Raw genomic sequence first — 22179 nt, 5'->3', positions numbered from 1 at the left:
GAGAGGTGAATCGATAAGGTGTATAAGAGGCTTGACTAGAGTGTATAGCCAGCTAGTTTTCCCAAGGTAGAAATGGCATAATTTTAAAGTGACTGACTGGAGGAAGGTATAGGAGGGATGTCAGAGGTAAGGTTTTTACAGAGAATGGTGGGCACGTGAAATGTGCTGCCGGGGTGGTGGTAGAAGCAGGTAGGGATTTTTCAGAGACTCGTAGATGGGCAGGTGGATGAAAGAAACATGAACAGCTTTGTAGAGGGAAGGGTTAAATTGATCTTAGGGTAGATGAAAAGGTTGCTACAATATCATGGGGCAAAAGGCCTGTTCTGTGCTGTGTTCAATTACTCTCAAAACCTTAATGTGTTTTGCCTTTCATGTGATTTACAACTTACTTCTTTTCATAAAGAAAATGATGCATGCAGAGGCATACAAAAGTTTGGGCACCCCTGGTCAAAATTTCTGTTACTGTGAAAAGCTAAGTGAGTAAAAGATGACCTGATTTCCAAAAGGCATAAAGTTAAAGTTTACACATTTCTTTAATATTTTAAGCAAGATTACTTTTTTATTTTCATCTTTTACAGTTTCAAAATAACAAAAAAGGAAAAGGGCCCAAAGCAAAAGTTTGGGCACCCTGCATGGTCAGTACTTAGTAACACCCCCTTTGGCAAGTATCACAGCTTGTAAACGCTTTCTGTAGCCAGCTAAGAGTCTTTTAATTCTTGTTTGGGGGATTTTCACCCATTCTTCCTTACAAAAGGCTTCTAGTTCTGTGAGTTTCTTGGGCCGTCTTGTATACACTGCTCTTTTGAGGTCTATCCACAGACTTTTGATGATGTTTAGGTCGGGGGACTGTGAGGACCATGGCAAAACCTTCAGCTTGCGCCTTTTGAGGTAGTCCATTGTGGATTTTGAGGTGTGTTTGGGATCATTATCCTGTTGTAGAAGCCATCCTCTTTTCATCTTCAGCTTTTTTACAGTGTGATGTTTGCTTCCAGAATTTTCTGGTATTTAATTGAATTAATTCTTCCCTCTACCAGTGAAATGTTCCCCGTGTTACTGGCTGCAACACAAGCCCAAAGCATGATCGATCCACCCCCATGCTTAACAGTTGGAGAGGTGTTCTTTTCGTGAGATTCTGCACCCTTTTTTCTCCAAACATACCTTTGCTCATTGCAGCCAAAAAGTTTTATTTTAACTTCACCAGTCCACAGGACTTGTTTCCAAAATGCATCAGGCTTGTTTAGATGTTCCTTTGCAAACTTCTGATGCTGAATTTTGTGGTGAGGATGCAGGAAAGGTTTTCTTCTGATGACTCTTCCATGAAGGTCATATTTGTGCAGCTGTCGCTGCACAGTAGAACAGTGCACCACCACTCCAGAGTCTGCTAAATTGGGGAGGTTTGATTTGCACTCCTACAAGTAGTTCTCTCAGTAAGTTTTCTTGGTCTTCCAGACCGCAACTTGACCTCCACCGTTCTTGTTAACTGCCATTTCTTAATTACATTACGAACTGAGGAAACGGCTACCTGAAAATGCTTTGCTATCTTCTTATAGCCTTCTCCTGCTCTGTGGGAATAATTTATTTTAATTTTCAGAGTGTTAGGCAGCTGCTTAGCCTAATGGCTGCTGATTGTTGGGACATGGTTTCTTCTTCTACTTCCAGCGGTTTAGATGCATCATGGGGTATTACTGCCCTCCGCAGGATGTACAATCAATTACAGAATTTCAAGAAACTCAGATTCTCAAATAGAAACTAGTTGCATGTAGAAACAGAATAATAAACTTTTCAATCAGATGGTGGTTCTCTTGGTGGCCAAACAAAGATTTAATAGAAAAACAAAATACACTTAAATCAGACAGCCTCTTGAACAATATTCTTCTTTCAATTTTATATCGATTACAACTCAGCAAAACATGCTGAACTGTCTCTGGACTATCGCAGTCACATAACCCAGTTGGATGTTTTCCTATTATCTTTAAGTAATAGTTAATCCACAATGCCCCAACCTAAGTCTTGTTAATTTCACCATATCTCTATGATTTAAAGAGTAACAGTCTGAGACCTTTTTAACTAGAGGGTGACTAGGAAAGAAATGCCTTCCCTTTCATTCATTTTTCCAATCCTCTTGCCATTTCTTCTCTATGCCTTTTTTTATCCTACTTCTCAGTTCTGCTGTACCTAGGGGTATTCTAATTCCTACTTGCCCGCTCTGTAAGGAAGACTTTGCAATGCCATCCACAATTTCATTTCCCTCCACCCCAGCATGACCAGGTATCCATGTAAATATAACTTCACAACCCATCTTCCCTACTCTAAACAAAACTAAGAGAATCTCGATAACTATGACAGGACGAGCCTTTGATTTATTCCTTTTTATGGCCTCTAAGGCAGCCGCAGAATCCAAACAGATGATAACCCTACATGGTCGAGAGTCTTCTATCCACCATAAGGCCCAAAGGATTGCTAATAATTCTGTTGTAAAGACAGAAACACCATCTGAAACCCGGTGACCAATCTCAACTCCAAGTTGAGAAACGTACGTCCCAAATCCTGCCTTACTGCTCTCTGGGTCCACTGAGCCATCAGTAAAAATCTTCAGATAAGATCCCCATTTATTATTTAAGTATTCATTTATGATCGATGCTGCTGAAATTGCTCTGCTTCCTTGAAGCTGAAAAAGGAGGAATAGGTCTACTTCTGGTTCTGGCAAATGGCAAAAGCCAAAAAGGAATGAGTGGCAAGCAAATTTGGTCAGCTATGTCTTCCTCAATCAGTTTAAATTTCACAGCTCAGATATTAACCAAATCTAAAAATGGGTATCTTTTAATTTTACTTTGGCGCTTCGACGTCTCCTGCAAAAGACATTTTGATGGACAGCTGTGATTGAAGCTATTTAGTTTTGCCCAATACTGCAGGCTCAACTTAACTCATCTTAAATGTAGAGGTGCTTCTCCCATCTCCACACATAATGCAGGGACTGATGTTGTTCTGAAAGCTTCACAGCAGAGTCTAAGTGCTTTGGACTGCACAGTGTCTAATTTTTCAAGCACTGCCATAGCAGCAGAACCATAAGCAATACAACCATAATCAATTACTGATCTAATCATAGCTAGATATATTAAGTACATAGTTTCCCGCCCTGCTCCCCAGTCACATCCAGCAATACTTCTCATACCATTTAAAACTTCCTCACACTTTCCAATTGTTTTATCTATATGAACCTCCAAAGTAAGTCTTTCATCAAACCAGACACTTAAAAACTTGAATACCTTGACTCTTTCTAATGGAGAATCATATAGACACAATTCACAATCAGGAATCTTTCTTCTAAAGCCAAAAATCATATATTTGGACTGAAGCAGAAATCCTGAAACCCCATTTGTTTGCCCAGTTTTTAACTGATCTTAAAGCCTTTTGTACCTGCTTTGATATATACTTGACGTTTCTTCCTCTTTTCCTGATTGCACCATCATCTGCAAACAACAATTTGCCAAATCCTGTCACTACCTGCTCAAAGATATTGTTTATCATGAAATTAAAAAAGAACAGGACTAATGACGCTTCCTTGAGGAGTACCATTATCTATTTTAACTGACTTGGAGCTTGATCCACTTATTCTTACAAGAAAATCTTTGATCCAGTTAAACATTCTATCTCTAATTCCCACATCATAGAGTTTAATTAATAAACCATCCTTCCATAGTGAGTCACATGCTCTTTCAATATCACAGTTACCATTACTTCTCTATTTTGAAATGCCTTTTTAATATCATGATTTAAAAGGGCAACAGAATCCATTGTTGATCTTCCAGTTCTAAAACAATTTTGATAGGCAGCAAAATGCCCCTTATTTTCTAAAAAAATAAACAAGTCTGTTGGCGACCAATCGTTCCATAGTTTTACAAAGCACTGATGTTAAAGCTATAGGCCGATACGAACTAGGACTAGATGCGTCTTTACCTGGCTTTAAAACTGGAACTACCACCACATGTTTCCATTCTACTGGCAATTTTCCTTCTTTCCACACTGAATTAAACAAAGCTAGCATATCTATTAATACAGAGTCATCAAAATGCTTAAGCAATTCATAACACAGTCCATCTCTACCAGGAGAAGTGTTTGAACCTGATTGGACAGCTTCCTGCAATTCCTGAAGGGAGAAAAACAAATTCATGGAGCTGTTATCATCCAAGCTCCTGTCCAATTTCCAACTTTCCTTTAACATAATTTCCTTTCTCAAATCACCTCACTCTCCAGAACTGTGTAATGCTTGGAACACCTCTACAAACATATCAGCCTTTTCCTTGTTGGTTACAGCTTCATTATCTCCTTCCAGCAAAGCTGGGATAGATGGTTTTCTATACATCCCTGACATTCTGTGAATGATCATCCATAGCTGCTTTATAGATGTCTCAGGGTCCAGGGTTCCACAAAATCTTCTCCAACTATCCCTCTTTGCATTTTTAAATACTCTCCTTGCTACTGCTCTTTCCTTTTTATACTCCATAACATTATCTAACTCTGGGTACTTTCTTAATTTCCTGTAAGCTCTATTTCTGTTTCTTACTGCTATATCACAATTTTTATTCCACCATGGAACTAATGCTCAAGCCTTAGGAACATTCCGTGGCGGAATAGTCAACTGAGCAACTTTATGAATTATAGAACAGAGGGATTCATTCCACTCGTCTATGAAGCCCTCACTATCAATCTCTTCTATTATATCCACAGCTTTCTCCTGGTACTCATCCACCGAGCCAATTAAAAATTATACCTAGCAGCCCTATCCTCAACTTCTACTATCAAATTTCTACCTAATTTACACAATATAGGATAGTGATCACTTCCTAGTGTGTACCTGTCCATAACATCCCATTCCCCAATCCTGGCTAAGTTTGAGGAAGTGATTGATAAGTCTAAGTGACTGCAAGTATTCTTTACAATATTAAATCTTGTAGGCCTTCCGTCGTTTAGAAGTACCATGTTGTATTTATCTAGAAACTCCTCTACCACCGCTCCATTACTATCTTTACTTTCACTACCCCACATAGGATTATGGGCATTGAAATTTCCAACCCAGATTACTGGGGTTCTTACCTTATTCATAATTCCATCAAAATCTGATAACATCATCATATTACATGGATTATAGAAGTTAATCAAAGTTGTTTGACCACGAGAGCTCCAAACCTCCACAGCCACAATTTCAAGGTTAGATTTAAAATCAAGTCTTCTAAACTGAAGTCCTGTTTTTATGAAAGTTGCACACCCTCCACCAGATTTACCCATTCTGTCAGCTCTCAAACTATCATACCCAGGGATCACAAAATCTAAACGAGGCTTTAACCATGTCTCCTGTATAGAGATCAAATCAGGCTTATCTTTAAAAGTTCCAATAAACCTTTTAAATTGACCATTTGCAATTAAACTTCTTGCATTCCATTGTAATATCAAAAACATCCAAATACTAACTATCAGCCTCTTCATCCACATAAAGCTCCCCCATCCCTCTGACCCCAACAACTGGGAAGTATTCAGTGATTGTTTGTCTGTCATATACTCATGTAATTTTCCCAGTAAAACTTGTTTCCTATCAAGGACTCTCTCTGCAGCTCCAACAACTAGTTTTATCATATCCAACCTTTTGGTTGCAAATGTGCAGGAAATGGGAGAGATCTGCACATCTGCCTTCACTCCATCCGCCGACCACAACTTCCGCCACCTTCAACGGGATCCCACTACCAAGCACGTCTTTCCCTCCCCCCCCCCCCTTCTGCTTTCCACAGGGATCGCTCCCTACGCAACTCCCTTGTCCACTTGTCCCCCCCATCCTTACCCACCGATCTCCCTCCTGGCACTTATCCTTGTAAGCGGAACAAGTGCTACACCTGCCCTTACACTTCCTCCCTCACCACCATTCAGGGCCCCAGACAGTCCTTCCAGGTGAGGCGACACTTCACCTGTGAGTCGGCTGGTGTGGTATACTGTGACTGGTGCTCCCGGTGTGGCCTTTTATATATTGGTGAGACCCGACACAGACTGGGAGACTGTGTCGCTGAACACCTATGTTTGGTCTGCCAGAGAAAGCAGGATCTCCCAGTGGCCACACATTTTAATTCCACGTCCCATTCCCATTCTGATATGTCTAACCATGGCCTCCTCTACTGTCAAGATGAAGCCACACTCAGGTTGGAGGAACAACACCTTATATTCCATCTGGGTAGCCTCCAACCTGATGGCATGAACATTGACTTCTCTAACTTCTGTTAATGCCCCTCCTCCCCTTCTAACCCCATCCCTGATATATTTAGGTTTTTTTTCCCTCCCTTTTTTTCTTTCTCTCTCTGCCCATCACTCTGCCTGTTCTCCATCTCCCTCTGGTGCTCCCCTCCCCCTTTCTTTCTCCCTAGGCATCCTTTCCCTTCTCTAGCTCTGTATCCCTTTTGCCAATCACCTTTCTGGCTCTCAGCTTCACCCCATCCCCCTCTGGTCTTCTATCATTTTGCTTTTTCCCCTCCCCCTCCTACTTTCAAATCTCTTACTATCTTTCCTTTCAGTTAGTCCTGATGAAGGGTCTCGGCCCGAAATGTCGACAGCGCTTCTCCATAGGTGCTGCCTGGCCTGCTGTGTTCCACCAGCATTTTGTGTGTTGCTCCCAAGATAGACTCTAGTTGGAAGAACATCGCCTGCAAAAACCAGTAGGACAGGAGAATCCCAATCACCTCTTTTTCTCAATTTTAATCACTTGGCTTCAATCACTCGACCAGCTTTAATATTGTCTAAAATTTTCTTTTCAGTCATGCCAGACCAAATACCATACACTACCCCCCTAACTCCCTTCCTTTCTATCAGAGTAATACACTCCACTTTCACAACCAATTTTCCCACTGTTTTAGCATTGTTATATTGATCAACATCTTTGCGACAAATTTTCAGCAATCTATTATACAAAATCTTGGCCTGGAATCATTTACCTATTTGGTGCTCTAATCCTGCTGCCAGTTTCAAAGGATTAAGGGCTCTAAATCCTCCTTCCCCTTCCTTCTGACCTTTAATTTTATACAGAACTATAAATTCCTCCAAGTCACCCATTTTCCTCAATTTGTTGTCCCCTATTACATCGGGTCTTTCACTTGATGCACCTCTGTTTTGGCTACCCTTACTTCTGGAGTATTCCACAGTCTCCCACCCTCCTCCTTCAATCTCAACCCTCCCTCCCTCCTTTGCAGCCATAGGCTACAAACTAACCCTTTCAAACTACTAGGCTGAATAAAGGGGAAGAAAATAAATTAATAAAGTACGTAAAATTAAACAAACTGGCCAACCAAAAGTAAGGGAAACCACCACTGATCAACCATCAAAAAAACCAGCCCTCAGCCAGCTAGCTCTCGGGACAAGGTTTCAGGAGTCAGGGTATTTATAAAGCTTTGAAATTTGCATCACCTGGCCTTTCCTAACAATGACTGTGAACAAACCATAACCCTAGCAAGCTAATTAAGGTCTGAGACCTTGGTAAAAGTTATCTGAGAGCTCAAATCTCTTGGGGTGCCCAAACTTTTGCATGGTGCTCCTTTCCTTTTTTTTCACTCTAAAATTGCACAAAACAAAAATAATACACTAACCTTGCTTAAAATGTTGAAAAGAATGTTTCATCTTTAACTTTATGACTTGGAAATCAGTTTACCTTCTACTCACTTAACTATTCACAGTAATATAACTTTTGACCAGTGGTGCCTAAACTTTTGCATGCCACTGTATATATTAATCAGCTTTAACAGTGTTTTCAGCAAATGAAATGCTTAAAAAAAACCAAATAAATGTGCAGAAAGCACAGCATTGTGGGCCGAAGGGCCTCTGTTGTGCTGTAGGTTTTCTATGTTTCTATGTAGAGCAACATGCAAAAACCGGCAGTGTGATCATCCACATCCAGTCCTCAGATACTGACCGAGAGATAAAGGCACCGTCTTATCGGTGTTTACACTTCAGTAAACATTTTGCAATGCTCATATAAAGAATCTTTTCCTTGACTGTGAAAATCCACTAACACGAGCTAACTTCCAGGCTAAAATTGAGAAGCAACGTAACAAAGGAGTTTGGTCTCATGTGAAGCAAATCCATGCAGTTGATCTGAAACTTCTGTGTTTGTTCCGAAGCAAGCTGAGGCTTTCTGGAATTCTTGTCCTGATTATACCATTTACAATTGTATATTACCACCTGTTTGTTTGAATTAATGAGGTAACTTCCTAGTATTCACTCAGTCTGAAACTGAGATTTCCATACTGCCTATATACAGTCATGGAAGATGGATTGTAATGTTAAAAGTCTATATGCTCCAGCCTTGTGAAAAGTCAGTTCAGCTCTCCCCAATGTGTGAAGAAATATTATTTGCTTATGTGAAATATTAATAAGCAATCAAGGAAATCATGACTAATCTAGTTAAAAATTACTGTTGTTAAATTAGTTAAAGTACTGTTTAGGTTATCTAGCCCCTTTATGGCTCAGTGTTTCTGCATCTTCCATTCATTATCACATTGATATTTGTTCTGGGAGTTCCTATGTAACTTTGATTTGTCGTGGGTGTGGTGGTCAGCATGGAAATGATGAATCAAGCTGCCTATTTCCACACTGTCTGACTCTGTGCCTGCTGCCAGTGGTGCCCCAGTTAGTGTTACCCAGAAATAGAAGTGCCCACTTAAGAGATAATACGGTGGTTCCTACACTCCCCACCAGTCCGCCTATCAGAGAAACTTCAGTTGTGCTCCAGACCTGAATGCTCTCATCTGCTAATTTTCCCAAAGTCAGGTTTTTAGGCCATTGACCTGCTGGGCCTGTGACCATTGAAGTCCCGTGGTGGGGCTGATGATGGGAATGTGCTTGGGGTTGTGGGTATTGGTGGGACAAAGAAGATTGGAGCTCGATATTCAATAACCAGTATGAGCACAAATCCATGATGAACCAAATGACATTTCCTTTTTCACCTCTGATGCAGGGGCCCAGATTGGGACACAAATATTGGGGGACAGAATGGTGCCACAGTACGAAGCCTCTTGACCGAGCTGTACAGTAAAGCCGGCCAAAATCGTGAGTGGGGACTGATCCGCTACATTTCAGGCATGCTCAGGAAGAGGATTGAAGTCCTCGCTGAGGTACGTGGTGTACTATTAGTATACTGCTAAATGCTAAATTGTGAGCTCTATCCTGGGTGATAAGGCCACTGAAGTCCAAGTGCAAATGCTTAATCACAGCAAGTTTAACCCTCTCCAGGATGTTGTAGTTCTTGAAAATCGCTTTGAATGTGGTCAATGGGACATGGATCTTAGTGAAGACACAAGAGATTGCACATGCTGGAATCTTAACACAAACTGTTGGAGCAGCTCAGAACGTTAAGCAGTGTCCTCTGATCTTTTTATCAGTTACCTCTCTCCTTCACTTATCCTAACCCAAAACACAACCATCCTCCTGCCCCTTCAGATGCTGCCTGACCCTCTGAGTTCCTGTAGTAGTTTGTTTTTCAGCTACCTGCTTTGATTCTGACAGGGACTGCTGGTGTTAGACTTGGAAGTAGATAACTGCATTTTCAATGCAGATACTTTCCAGACGTTGTTTTGTTTGCCTTGTTGAAATTGTTTATCTTCTTGGTATGAAGGCTTGCACAGACCTCCTGTCGTATCAGAAGCAACTAACGGTTGGCCTTCCCCCAGAACCGCGTGAGAGGATTATCACAACGTAAGTATTTAACAGCTTTTGAGAGTTTCCCTGAACCTTCTCCATGTCTACTAACAAGTGCTCAGGGCAAAGACCCAGAGGCAAATTGCGAGAGCATACATTCCTCTGAAAGACGGATTCAGCCAGGTTTCACTTTTAACAGGGTTTGCATGAATAGTTTGCAGGGCTGTGGGTAAGTGTGGCGACTGTAATTGGAGAACCCATTCAAATAGCCTACTCTGGCAATAGGCAGAATGCCTTACTCCCCTCTTAAGTTATAATTGGTGAGTATCATAGCAACTGGAGTCTCACTGCTCCATGCACAGTAAGTGTGGCAAAGCTGTGAGGTGTGGATTTGTCCTTGCTTTGCTACACTCATAAATCTGACCACTTCACAGGTTCATTTATTTTCAAAGTATGTATGCACTATACAACTCTGAGACTCTTCTTCTCCAGATAGCCACAAAATAAAGAAAACCATGGAAGTCAGTTCAAAGAGAAGCAACAAGCCCACCCCCCACACGGAAAAAGAACAGCAACACGATCATCAACACCCCAACAAAAAACTAACATAAACAGAACAAGAGTATCGACCCCCCGTACCCTTCCCCCACACAAAAACCTTCCTCATCGCTCCGATTGACAAGTAATGGAAGCTATAATCTGCAAAATGGAGTCAAACATCTCATAATTTCTACGCCTCAAGGGCGTTCAAGCTCGCACTCACTTCCTGCACTCTTCTCAGATACAGCAAAGCGCTCGATCACCCAGTCGATCTCCAAACTGTAAATCACAGGCTCTGACATTTCTGGAAACACATTTAAGATGAAAAATATATGTAAAAAAAATAAAATAAACAGTTTTGCAGTCTATCCAGAAGATGTCAACCGAGGGAGCGTCATCTTGACCACTTACTGTTATTCCAGCAGCACCTGCACTTTGAATCCAAACTTCCTCCCTGAAGGAAGTGAGTGAGTTAGCTCTTAAACTGCAGGATTGGTCTAAGTTACTCTGGTTGATTGTGTGAGAGTAGACTTCACATTATTTAGTGTGTCTGTATATGTTGAACACTAGACGTTGTACATGTTTCATCACCAAATCTGTATTTAGTTCCTCATAAATACTGTACTGATGATTAACGAATGTACATTTCCATGACACTTGTTTAAAAAGGGGGATGTGAGCTGAAAGTACATTTGTCCTTCCTTCCAGTGCTGTAGCAAAAATGGAGACTTAGCAATGATACAAAAAAGGCTTCCTCCTCACCACAAGAGGGAACACTTGGTGGGTTGGCATTGTTTATTGAGCTTGGAGTTCCAGTGTGAACCACCTTCAAGCACAATGGACGTATGTTTGAAGATCCGTAGGGGCACAGACCCAGTCCTGTGTTAAATTGGGCGACTGACACAGACAGGATGTACTCCAAATCTGAGAGCCTGTTCTCTGGTTGCATTCAGAATATCTTAACTTCAGCTGTTGATGTGTTCAACTTCAACTATTTTTGTTCCTCCATGTTTTGATCTAAAATGTGTTTATACGTTATCAAAATATTTAACATGTATGTAGCTTAATGAAATTAATTTGTCAATAATATTGCCGTTAAGCAGTTTTAGCAGATTGTAATTTACTGCCTTCATCCCTGGTATCTGTATTGCAGACAGATTTAAATGCCAGAGTTTACTCACCAATATAAACTCTGAACCTTAATCCTCACGCCACCCGATTTCTTAGCTTGTATCCTGCTCCTTGCCTCACAGTAGTTAGCTTTCTACTCCACTAGCTGCCTGGTTCTGATGTGACACTTGTGCTGAGGTTACTTTCTGACTACATCTCTCTTTCTTCTTTCTTTATCAATCTTTTTATTGATTTAAAAGGAGCATAAATACAGACAGGAGGAGAATTATCTCAAATATATATATCAATAACAATATAAACAGGAAGTGAAATAGACATTATCAAAATCATACATAGTGTTAAGCTAGTATATAATATATAATAAAAAAGACAACTAATTCTCTTATCAGTTCATGAAGAAAAAAAAACTTTAAATTATTAATTGAAAAAAGGGAAAAAACTTCACTACACTGAACAAAACAAAAGGACCGGGCAGTCCATTCTGAAGATATGACCAAATAAAAAGGAAGAAAGCCTTTCTGATCAAATCTAAAACTTCAGAAAAGAAATTGGAAGAGTAATAAATCAAATCAAATGAAAATATTCAATAAAAGGATGCTAGATTTGCTCAAATTTAGAGGATGTATCAAATGTCCGACTTCTTATTTTCTCTAAACTTAAACAGGCCATGATGGAAGAAAGCCAATAAAAGACAATGGGTGGATTAGGATCTCTCTATGGTTCTGTCCATTCTTGTCAATTCTTACCTCTCCAAAAGTTCACTGTTGGCCAGCAAGAAAGTAATTTCCTTTTGAAATCTGTGGTAGTTAAGATAATTTTGGATTTTACATCATATTCTGGAAGTGATTCATTGTGAGGTTAGTATGTGGAAATAGAAGCAGGCCATCTGGCCTGTCGAGCCTGCTCTGCCATTCAATAAGATCATAGCTGATCTGGCCATCTCCACCTACCTGCCTTTTCCCCATAACCTTTGATTCCCCTACTATGGAAAAAAAATACATTTTTAAGCATGTTGAGAAGCTGTCCCATGTGCTTATGGAATGTGTTTGCTTTTATTTCCCAGCCCTCTACCCCCTGATGAACTGGCTGAACTTATTTATGAAGCAAGCGGTCAAGACATCAGCTTAGCAGTTCTGACCCAGGTATAGTCTTCACTGCATTCCTTTTTAAACAGTGTTGTTAAGAGTTATTCCACTAGTATCGTTATCTGACTCTAGTGCTCTCCCTGCATTTGAATTAGGAAATCATGGTCTACCTTGCAATGTACGTAAGGACACAACCCTCTCTCTTTGCTGAGATGCTCAGGCTGAGAATCGGACTCATCATTCAGGTGATGGCCACAGAGCTTGCTTACAGTCTTTGTTGTTCAGGTATGTTCAGTCAACAGAGCACGATATGAAATGCGCTTTAACAACTATTTGGCCCTGCAAGTTAACCCTCAATCTTCAGAGAAGGAACAGCCTGGCCTGGGCAAAAGGCATCAGCAGCCTATATCTGTTGGAACTTAGAAGAATGAGAGCACCCCATAAGCCTGTAGGGTTTGACTCGGTAGATCCAGGGGGGGTCACATCTTAAATCTGTGGCCTCTAGTTTTACTCTAAAACACTGTAACCATCACTTCTGAACTCCCAGTTTAGAGGTCTAGAACCAGGCTCAGTTTTGAAAAGAAGCAATAGGATATTTAAGATTGAATTGGGAAAAAAAACTTGCCCCCAGAAGGCAGTGAGTCTTTGGAATTCTCTACCATGGATTCATTGTAAACAGATAGATTTCTGGATCTTAAGGAAAGGGATCTGGAAAGAGTGCAGGAAGATAGCACTGAGGTAGCATTCGAGCAGTTTGAAGAGCCAGAATGCTGTGCTGCTTTCTCATATTCATATAGTCACAGAAAACAGGTCCTTCAGCCCAACACGCCCATGCTGACCGAGATGCACATCTGAGCTAGTCTCATCTGCTTACATTTAGCCCATATCCTTCTAAACCTTTCTGATACATGTAATTTTTCAAAAGTCTTTCAAATGTCGTTACTATACCCGCCTCTAGCACCCTCTGGCAGTTTGTCCCATACACTCACCACCCTTTCTATGACAATTTACCCCTCAGGCCCCTTTTAAATATTTCCTCTCTCATCTTAAATCTGTGCCCTCTAGTTTTAAATTCCCTTACTCAGGGGAAAGGACTGTGACTGTACACATTATTTACACCCTTTAAAGTTTTAACGGCTGGCTCTAAAGTCACCTCTCAGTGTCCTATACTCCAGGGAAAAACGTCTGAGACTCTTCAGTCTCTACTTGAAATTCAAACCCTGCAGTCTTGGTAACATCCTTGTAAATCTTTTCTGCAGCCTTCCAGTTTAATGACATCCTTCCTGTAGCAGAGTCACCAAGACAGTATGAAGCACTCTAAATATGACCTTACCCCAGTGTTCCATGTAGCTGTAAAATGATGTCTTAACTCTTGTATTCAATGGCATGTCTGATGAAGACAAGCATGCCAAATACCACCTTTGCCACTTAATAACGCTGTGTCAGCACCTTCAAGGAACTATGTACCTACTCCCTTTTGTGTATCTGTTCTGTAACATTCCCCAGAGTCTGTTAATCTGAGTTAAACTCTGTTGTCTATTCCTTGGCCCACTGGCTCAATTGACCAAGATTCCATTGTAACCTTAGGCAACTTTCTTCACTGCCCACTATATTCTCAAAATTTGTTACATTGTGTTCTCATGTTGTGTTTCCATGTGTATAGTGTGCGATCATGCACAACCATGCTGTGACAACCATAACTCTCCTGAGCATAGGTGGGAAGATCATGGGCCATCCCATACTGAACAGGGTCACCCCTCACCTCCTTGCTGATGTTCTCAGAGAGCCAATGTGGTTTCAGATCTAATGGATGTGATCTTTGCTGTCAGACAGATCCAGGAGAAGTGCCAGGAACAGAACCAGAATCTCTACATCCTCTTTGTGGCATTTGATACTGTCTGTCGCAAAGGCCTTTGGCACATCCTTACCAAGTTAGGCTGCTCAGCATTGCAGGTCATTCCACAATGGCCAGGGTCATTGAAAACAGCTGCATCTCTGACCACTTTCTAGTAGCTAATGGTGTCCAGCAGGGCAGTGCCCTTGTGCCTATTCAGCCTCCTGTCTGCACGATACTGTTCTCTGCTCTCTCACAGACTGATGCAGAATAACAATTCGCTACAGGACTGATGGACACTTCTTTGATCTGCGACACCTCAAGACCAAGGTCAAAGTGCTGGAAGCAATAGTACCAGACTTCCTCTTTGCAAATGACTGCACTCTTGCAACGCACAGTGAAAGGGACCTGCAGAAGCTCACGGACTGCTTCGCTGTGGCTGCAAGAAAATGCGACCTAACCATCAGCCTGCAGAAGACAGAAATTCTACTTGAGCCCGCACCCCATACCAGCCCTACAGAACCACAAATGAGAGTGAAGGCAACAATACTGATGCCTTCACCTACTTGGGAAACTGCCTCACCTCCTCTTATAACCATATAACCATATAACAATCACAGCACGGAAACAGGCCATTCCGGCCCTCCTAGTCCGTGCCGAACTCTTAATCTCACCTAGTCCCACCTACCAGCACTCAGCCCATAACCCTCCACTCCTTTCCTGTCCATATACCTATCCAATTTTACCTTAAATGACACAACTGAACTGGCCTCTACTACTTCTACAGGAAGCTCATTCCACACAGCTATCACTCTCTGAGTAAAGAAATACCCCCTCGTGTTTCCCTTAAACTTTTGCCCCCTAACTCTCAAATCATGTCCTCTCGTTTGAATCTCCCCTACTCTCAATGGAAACAGCCTATTCACGTCAACTCTATCTATCCCTCTCAACATTTTAAATACCTCGATCAAATCCCCCCTCAACCTTCTACGCTCCAATGAATAGAGACCTAACTTGTTCAACCTTTCTCTGTAACTTAAGTGCTGAAACCCAGGTAACATCCTAGTAAATCGTCTCTGCACTCTTTCCGATAATATCTTTCCTATAATTCGGTGACCAGAACTGTACACAATATTCCAAATTTGGCCTTGTACAATTTTAACATTACATCCCAACTTCTGTACTCAATGCTCTGATTTATAAAGGCCAGCGTTCCAAAAGCCTTCTTCACCACCCTATCTACATGAGACTCCACCTTCAGGGAACTATGCACTGTTATTCCTAGATCTCTCTGTTCCACTGCATTCCTCAATGCCCTACCATTTACCCTGTATGTTCTATTTGGATTATTCCTGCCAAAATGTAGAACCTCACACTTCTCAACATTAAACTCCATCTGCCAACGTTCAGCCCATTCTTCTAACCGGCATAAATCTCCCTGCAAGCTTTGAAAACCCACCTCATTATCCACAACACCTCCTACCTTAGTATCATCAGCATACTTACTAATCCAATTTACCACCCCATCATCCAGATCATTTATGTATATTACAAACAACATTGGGCCCAAAACAGATCCCTGAGGCACCCCGCTAGTCACCGGCCTCCATCCCGATAAACAATTATCCACCACTACTCTCTGGCATCTCCCATCTAGCCACTGTTGAATCCATTTTATTACTCCAGCATTAATACCTAACGACTGAACCTTCTTAACTAACCTTCCATGTGGAACTTTGTCAAAGGCCTTGCTGAAGTCCATATAGACTACATCTACTGCCTTACCCTCGTCAACATTCCTCGTAACTACTTCAAAAAATTCAATAAGGTTTGTCAAACATGACCTTCCACGCACAAATCCATGCTGGCTACTCCTAATCAGATCCTGTCTATCCAGATAATTATAAATACTATCTCTAAGAATACTTTCCATTAATTTACCCACCACTGATGTCAAACTGACAGGTCTATAATTGCCAGGCTTACTTCTAGAACCCTTTTTAAACAATGGAACCACATGAGCAATACGCCAATCCTCCGGCACAATCCCCGTTTCTAATGACATCTGAAAGATCTCCGTCAGAGCTCCTGCTATCTCTACACAAACTTCCCTCAAGGTCCTGGGGAATATCCGGTCAGGACCCGGAGATTTATCCACTTTTAAATTTCTTAAAATATTCCTCTTGCAGTCTAGATTGAGAGATCTCAAACAGACTTGCAGACGCTGGGGCATCCTTTGGCAGGCTAGAAACATGAGTGTGAGGTGAAAATGGCATCAGGGTGAAGACCAAGCTTGTAGTCTATAGAACAGTCGTCCTGACTTCTCTACTGTATGGCTTGTGACCCCATACCACAAGCACATCAAGAACATTCCACCTACGAAGGGCCGAGACCTCTGGCACAGGGGCACTGACCGTGAAGGCTCAACTCTGATGTGTTTGACATGTGGTCCAGATGGAAGACAACCGCTTTCCAAAAATGGTATTCTTTTCCGAGCTGGCCCATGGCACCAGAAAGCAAGGAGGCCCCACAAAGCGCTATAAAGATTGCATGAAAATGTCCTTCTAGGCATGCGATATCCCTGTGACTGGTTGGGAGTCGTTGGCCAAAGACCGTAATGCCTGGCACCTGGCAGTCTACAAAGGCACCAACACATTTGAAGAGCAGTGGCTGAAGGACCTCAATCGAAAGCGCCAGGACCACAAGAAGAGATGACCCGACCCTTCAATGGCCGTAACGTGCCCGACCTGCCTGCGCATCTGCATTTCCCAGTTCGGGTTTCACTGTCATCGATGTTTCCGACGGACTTCCAAGAAGAACATTGTTGCGTTGTGTTCTCGTGTTGTGTTTCCATGTTGTGTTTCCACGTGTGTAGTCTGTAACCATGCACATCAGCGTGCACAAATGATTTCACTGTGTTTCAGGAAACTAGGTAGAAAGGGAGATCTTGTGTTATTAGGAGACTGAATAGACTGGGAGTGTTTTCTCTGGAGAATAGGAGGCTGAAAGGTGACCTTAACACCCATGAGGGATATACAGAAGATAAGCTGGATGGTCTCAGTCTTTATCCAAGGCAGAGAATTCTAAAACTGGAGGCCAAAGGCTAAAGTAGAGAGGGGAAAGATTTAAAGGAGACCTCAGGAGCAACTTCTTCTACAAAGATGAGGGGTGGGTATATACTTTGAGCTTCCAGAGGAAGTGGTAGAAATAGATACAATTACAATGTTCAAAAACATTTGGACAAGTACGTGTGAGAAAGATGAAGAAGAAAATAGGTCAAAATTCAGGTAAATCGTATTTGCTGAGGTAGGCAATTGAGATGGCAAGGATGAGTTGGGCCTCAGTCTCGGCAACATCTTGTAAATATTTTGCACTCTGTCTAGCAGTCCCTTCGATCTCATTCCCCCACTCATGTCCCAGTAACTACTCCCTCTCCCAGGCTCTGCCATCACTCAGTTACTAAAGGAGTGATTTACAGTGGCCTGTCTTTGGGACAAGGGAGGAAAGTGGAACACCACAAGCGATGTAGACAGTCATCTGAATACAGTCTCCCTGTTTGAATAGTTCAAGCTTAAAATGACATCATGAATACTGTCCCTTTTTAGGATGTTTATAGACAATAGACAATAGGTGCAGAAGTATACCATTTGGTCCTTCGAGCCTGCACCGCCATTTTGAGATCATGGCTGAGCAATTCCTATCAATACCTGGTGAGCAATTCCTATCAATACCTGGTTCCTGCCTTGTCCCCATATCCCTTGATTCCCCTATCCATAAGATACCTATCTAGCTCCTTCTTGAAAGCATCCAGAGAATTGGCCTCCACTACCTTCCAAGGCAGTGCATTCCAGACCCCCACAACCCTCTGGGAGAAGAAGTTTTTCCTTAATTCTGTCCTAAATGACCTACCCCCTATTCTCAAACCATGCCCTCTGGTACTGGACTCTCCCAGCATTTGGAACATATTTCCTGCCTCTATCTTGTCCAATCCCTTAATAATCTTATATGTTTCAATCAGATCCCCTCTCAATCTCCTTAATTCCAGCGTGTACAAGCCCAGTCTCTCTAACCTCTCTGCGTAAGACAGTCCAGACATCCCAGGAATTAACCTTGTGAATCTACGCTGCACTTCCTCTACAGCCAGGATGTCCTTCCTTAACCCTGGAGACCAAAACTGTACACAATACTCCAGGTGTGGTCTCACCAGGGCTCTACAAATGCAAGAGGATTTCCTTGCTCTTGTACTCAATTCCCTTTGTAATAAAGGCCAACATTCCATTAGCCTTCTTCACTGCCTGTTTTGTCGTGGTTTCTCGTGCCCCACAAATGACCAGGAGACGCAGAAGATTCTTCAAGAAAGGATTAAACTTTAATTTGCAAATCAAAGCTGAGACAGTCATTGAACTAGTCGCTGATTGCCCACCGATCCTTTGGACACAGCATTTTTTATAGCAATCTCCTGGTCCAGTTGTATTAGCATATATAATTGGTCTATAGTTGCGTATCACACGTACATCCTGCCACTATTGTTTCTACCCATTGACTTAATCATGTTCTAATCTACATCTCTTAGCTACCTCTCATTAACACACCATTGTCTTCTACATTTTTAGGATTTCATTCTCCTACTAAATTGGGTACATGCATAGCAAATAGCAAGTTTAAAATTTATACTTTTATACTCCAATACCTGCTGCACTTGCTCATTCACCTTCAGTGACTGATGAACAAGGACTCCGAGATCTCTTTGTATTTCTCCCTTACCCAACTCTATACCGTCCTAACATCCTCATCACATGTCACACTGCCACCCAGCTTAGTATCATCAGCAAATTTGCTGATGTTATTTTCTATGCCTTCATCCAAATCGTTAACGTAAATGGTAAACAGCTGTGGTCCCAATACCGAGCCCTGTGGCACCCCACTAGTCACCACCTGCCATTCCGAGAAACACCCATTCACTGCTACCCTTTGCTTTCTATCTGCCAACCAGTTTTCTATCCATGTCAATGCCTTCCCCCCGATGCCCTGAGCTTTGATTTTACCCACCAATCTTCTATGTCGGACCTTATCAAATGCCTTCTGAAAATCGAGGTACACTACATCCACTGGATCTCCCCCGTCTAACTTCCTGGTTACATCCTCGAAAAACTCCAACAGATTAGTCAAGCATGATTTACCCTTGGTAAATCCATGCTGGCTCGGCCCAATCCTATCACTGCTATCTAGATATGCCACTATTTCATCCTTAATAATGGACTCTAGCATCTTTCCTACCACCGATGTCAGGCTGACAGGTCGCTAGTTCTCTGTTTTCTCCCTTCCTCCTTTCTTAAAAAGTGGGATAACATTAGCCATTCTCCAATCCTCAGGAACTGATCCTGAATCTAAGGAACATTGGAAAATGATTACCAATGCATCTGCAATTTCCAGGGCCACCTCCTTTAGTACCCTAGGGTGCAGACCATCTGGACCTGGAGATTTGTCAGCCTTCAGTCCCATCAGTCTACTCATCACTGTTTCCTTCCGAATGTCAATCTGTTTCATTTCCTCTGTTACCCTATGTCCTTGGCCCATCCATACATCTGGGAGATTGCTTGTGTCTTCCTTAGTGAAAACAGATCTAAAGTACTCATTAAATTCTTCTGCCATTTCTCTGTTTCCCATAACAATTTCACCCAATTCATTCTTCAAGGGCCCAACATTGTTCTTAACTACTTTCTCTTCACATACCTAAAAAAGCTTTTGCTATCTTCCTTTATATTCCTGGCTAGCTTGCATTCGTACCTCATTTTTTCTTCCCGTATTGTCTGTTTAGTTAAGTTCTGTTGTTCCTTAAACACTTCCCAATCATCTGTCCTCCCACTCACCTTAGCTCTGTCATATTTCCCTTTTTATAATGCTCTGCAGTCTCTGACTTCCTTTGTCAACCACTGAGGCCCCTTTCCCCCCTTTGAATCCTTCCTTCTCTGGGGGATGAACTTATTTTGCACCTTGTGCATTATTCCCAAGAATAATTGTTCAGTATTTAACTACAAATGTTTAGTTGATTTAGTTTCTTGCTCTGTCTAAGTGATGTTCTCGTAAATTTAAACCAATATCAGCACTTGGTGTTGAACACTGAGTGAGTGTTGTTATATAACACAAGATGTTAATGTCCTTTAATGCAATGCGAAATCGAGGAAGAAGGGGAGGGACAGAAACATCTGATCTTAGAACTGTTTGTCCTTCCAAAGTTGCTGCCTGACCTGCTGAGTACTTCCTGTATTTTATGTTGTTATTTTAGATATTCTGTAGAGTTTAACTGGGTAACCAGACATAGACATAGGACACAGAGCAATACAGCACAGGTTCAGTTCCTTTGGCCCACAGCAGTTTACCGCACTACTTTACTAAAGTGTAGTTAAACAGAAACTTCTGCCTGGACATGGTCTATATACAGGCAGTCCCCAGGTTACGTACGAGTTCCGTTCCTGAGTCCGTATTTAAGTCGGATTTGTACGTACATCGGAACAAGTACATCCGGTATTATTTAGCATCAGTCAAACGTTTGTCTTAGTATATAGTATATATTTTACCTTTCTATGCATATAAAACACTTAAGAAACGTATGTATTCCAATAATTAAACCACTGCGTTGCTTAGTAATAATTGTAGCTTTCATCAGGGCAGGATCTTTCAAATGCTCCATTATTCTCACTTTATCCTTTAAAATTGTTCAGATCGTTGACCGACTGTAGCCTAACACTTTTCCAATGACCAATGGCGTTTCACCTCTTTACAAATGCTTTATTATTTCCACTTTATTTTCAATCGCGATTGCTTCCCGTCAATGGAACAGAAACACCGCGGGTGTCAGGTCCCGACCTCTGCCGGGTCCCGACCTGCACCGGCTCTCGAGGTTCGCTGGGTCTTAAGGACCACCACACTGAGACAGGCTGAATGGGACAAGTTGGGGCTGTGCTGGGTTTGCATATTTGATCATCCACAATATTCCGTGTGGGAATTTAAACTGGAGGTGGCAGTGTTTTTTTTAACGAGGTCAAGTTGCGAGCTCGACATCAAACCAGCACGGATGGTACAGGAGCCACTGGATCGACATTAACCTGGCACGGAAACCTCCGTTCTTCAGCCCGGCGCTGATTTCACTGCACCACCAGCCGACTGGAACGGGGGGCGGGGGGGAAAGTGGGGTCAGGGTGAATCTTACTAAGAAAATTTTAAGCCAGATACAAAGTTAAACACTCAACACAGTGTCAATGGCAACGACTTAAAATGGCGGATGGCATCGGGATCCGACTTAAAATGGCGGACGGTGTTCTCCTTCCTCGGTTCATAAGTACGAGTTGTCCGTAAGTTGGACGTTCGTAACTCGGGGACTACCTGTACTTCTATTCTCTACATATTCATGTACCCATCTAAAAGCACCTTAAACCTCCATCACTGTCCCTGACAGCTCAGTCCAGGCACCAGTCACTGTGCAAAGAAAAACAGAACTCGCCCATCTCTTTTTAACTTTTCCCCTTTCACCTTTTTCCCAGGATCAAAATAACTAATAGATACCACCTAATATTAGTCATTTTAACCCTGGTATAAAGATTCTGACTGACCACACTATCCATGCCACTCATAATGTTATAAACCTCTATCAGGTCTTTCCTCAGCTTCCAATGCTCCAGAGAAAATAACCCAAGTTAGTTCATCCTCTCCTGTAGTTCATGCAGCATGTTGTAAGCACTCTCCATGGCCTCCACATCCATAGGGTGACCACAATTGAATGAATTAAGTCATATTCATTATCTTATATAACATATACCATATATTATATAATATGTTATAATATTAATAATATAATATATTATATTATTCTACAATATAATGTAATATTATATTATAGTAGTCATATTCTGTGCTATGGCTGAG

The 22179-nt window shown here is 41.8% G+C and overlaps 1 protein-coding gene across 3 annotated transcripts in view; it reads left to right on the top strand.

Annotated features, from left to right (window-relative positions):
• Positions 1-22179, top strand: part of LOC140728033 (phosphorylase b kinase regulatory subunit alpha, liver isoform-like) — a 153280-nt gene that overhangs the window by 91042 nt on the left and 40059 nt on the right. For all 3 annotated transcript variants that reach the window (XM_073046147.1, XM_073046148.1, XM_073046146.1), the window contains exons 23-26: positions 8987-9143; positions 9644-9723; positions 12401-12479; positions 12578-12707. In XM_073046147.1, coding sequence (XP_072902248.1) covers positions 8987-9143; positions 9644-9723; positions 12401-12479; positions 12578-12707 — 446 coding nt within the window. The remainder of the gene's footprint in view (positions 1-8986; positions 9144-9643; positions 9724-12400; positions 12480-12577; positions 12708-22179) is intronic.

Source organism: Hemitrygon akajei, chromosome 5, assembly GCF_048418815.1.
Source record: "Hemitrygon akajei chromosome 5, sHemAka1.3, whole genome shotgun sequence".
NCBI classification, from domain to species: Eukaryota; Metazoa; Chordata; class Chondrichthyes; order Myliobatiformes; family Dasyatidae; genus Hemitrygon; species Hemitrygon akajei.
Note: the sequence above shows the minus strand (reverse complement) of the source record. Positions and strands in the feature narration are given on the sequence as shown.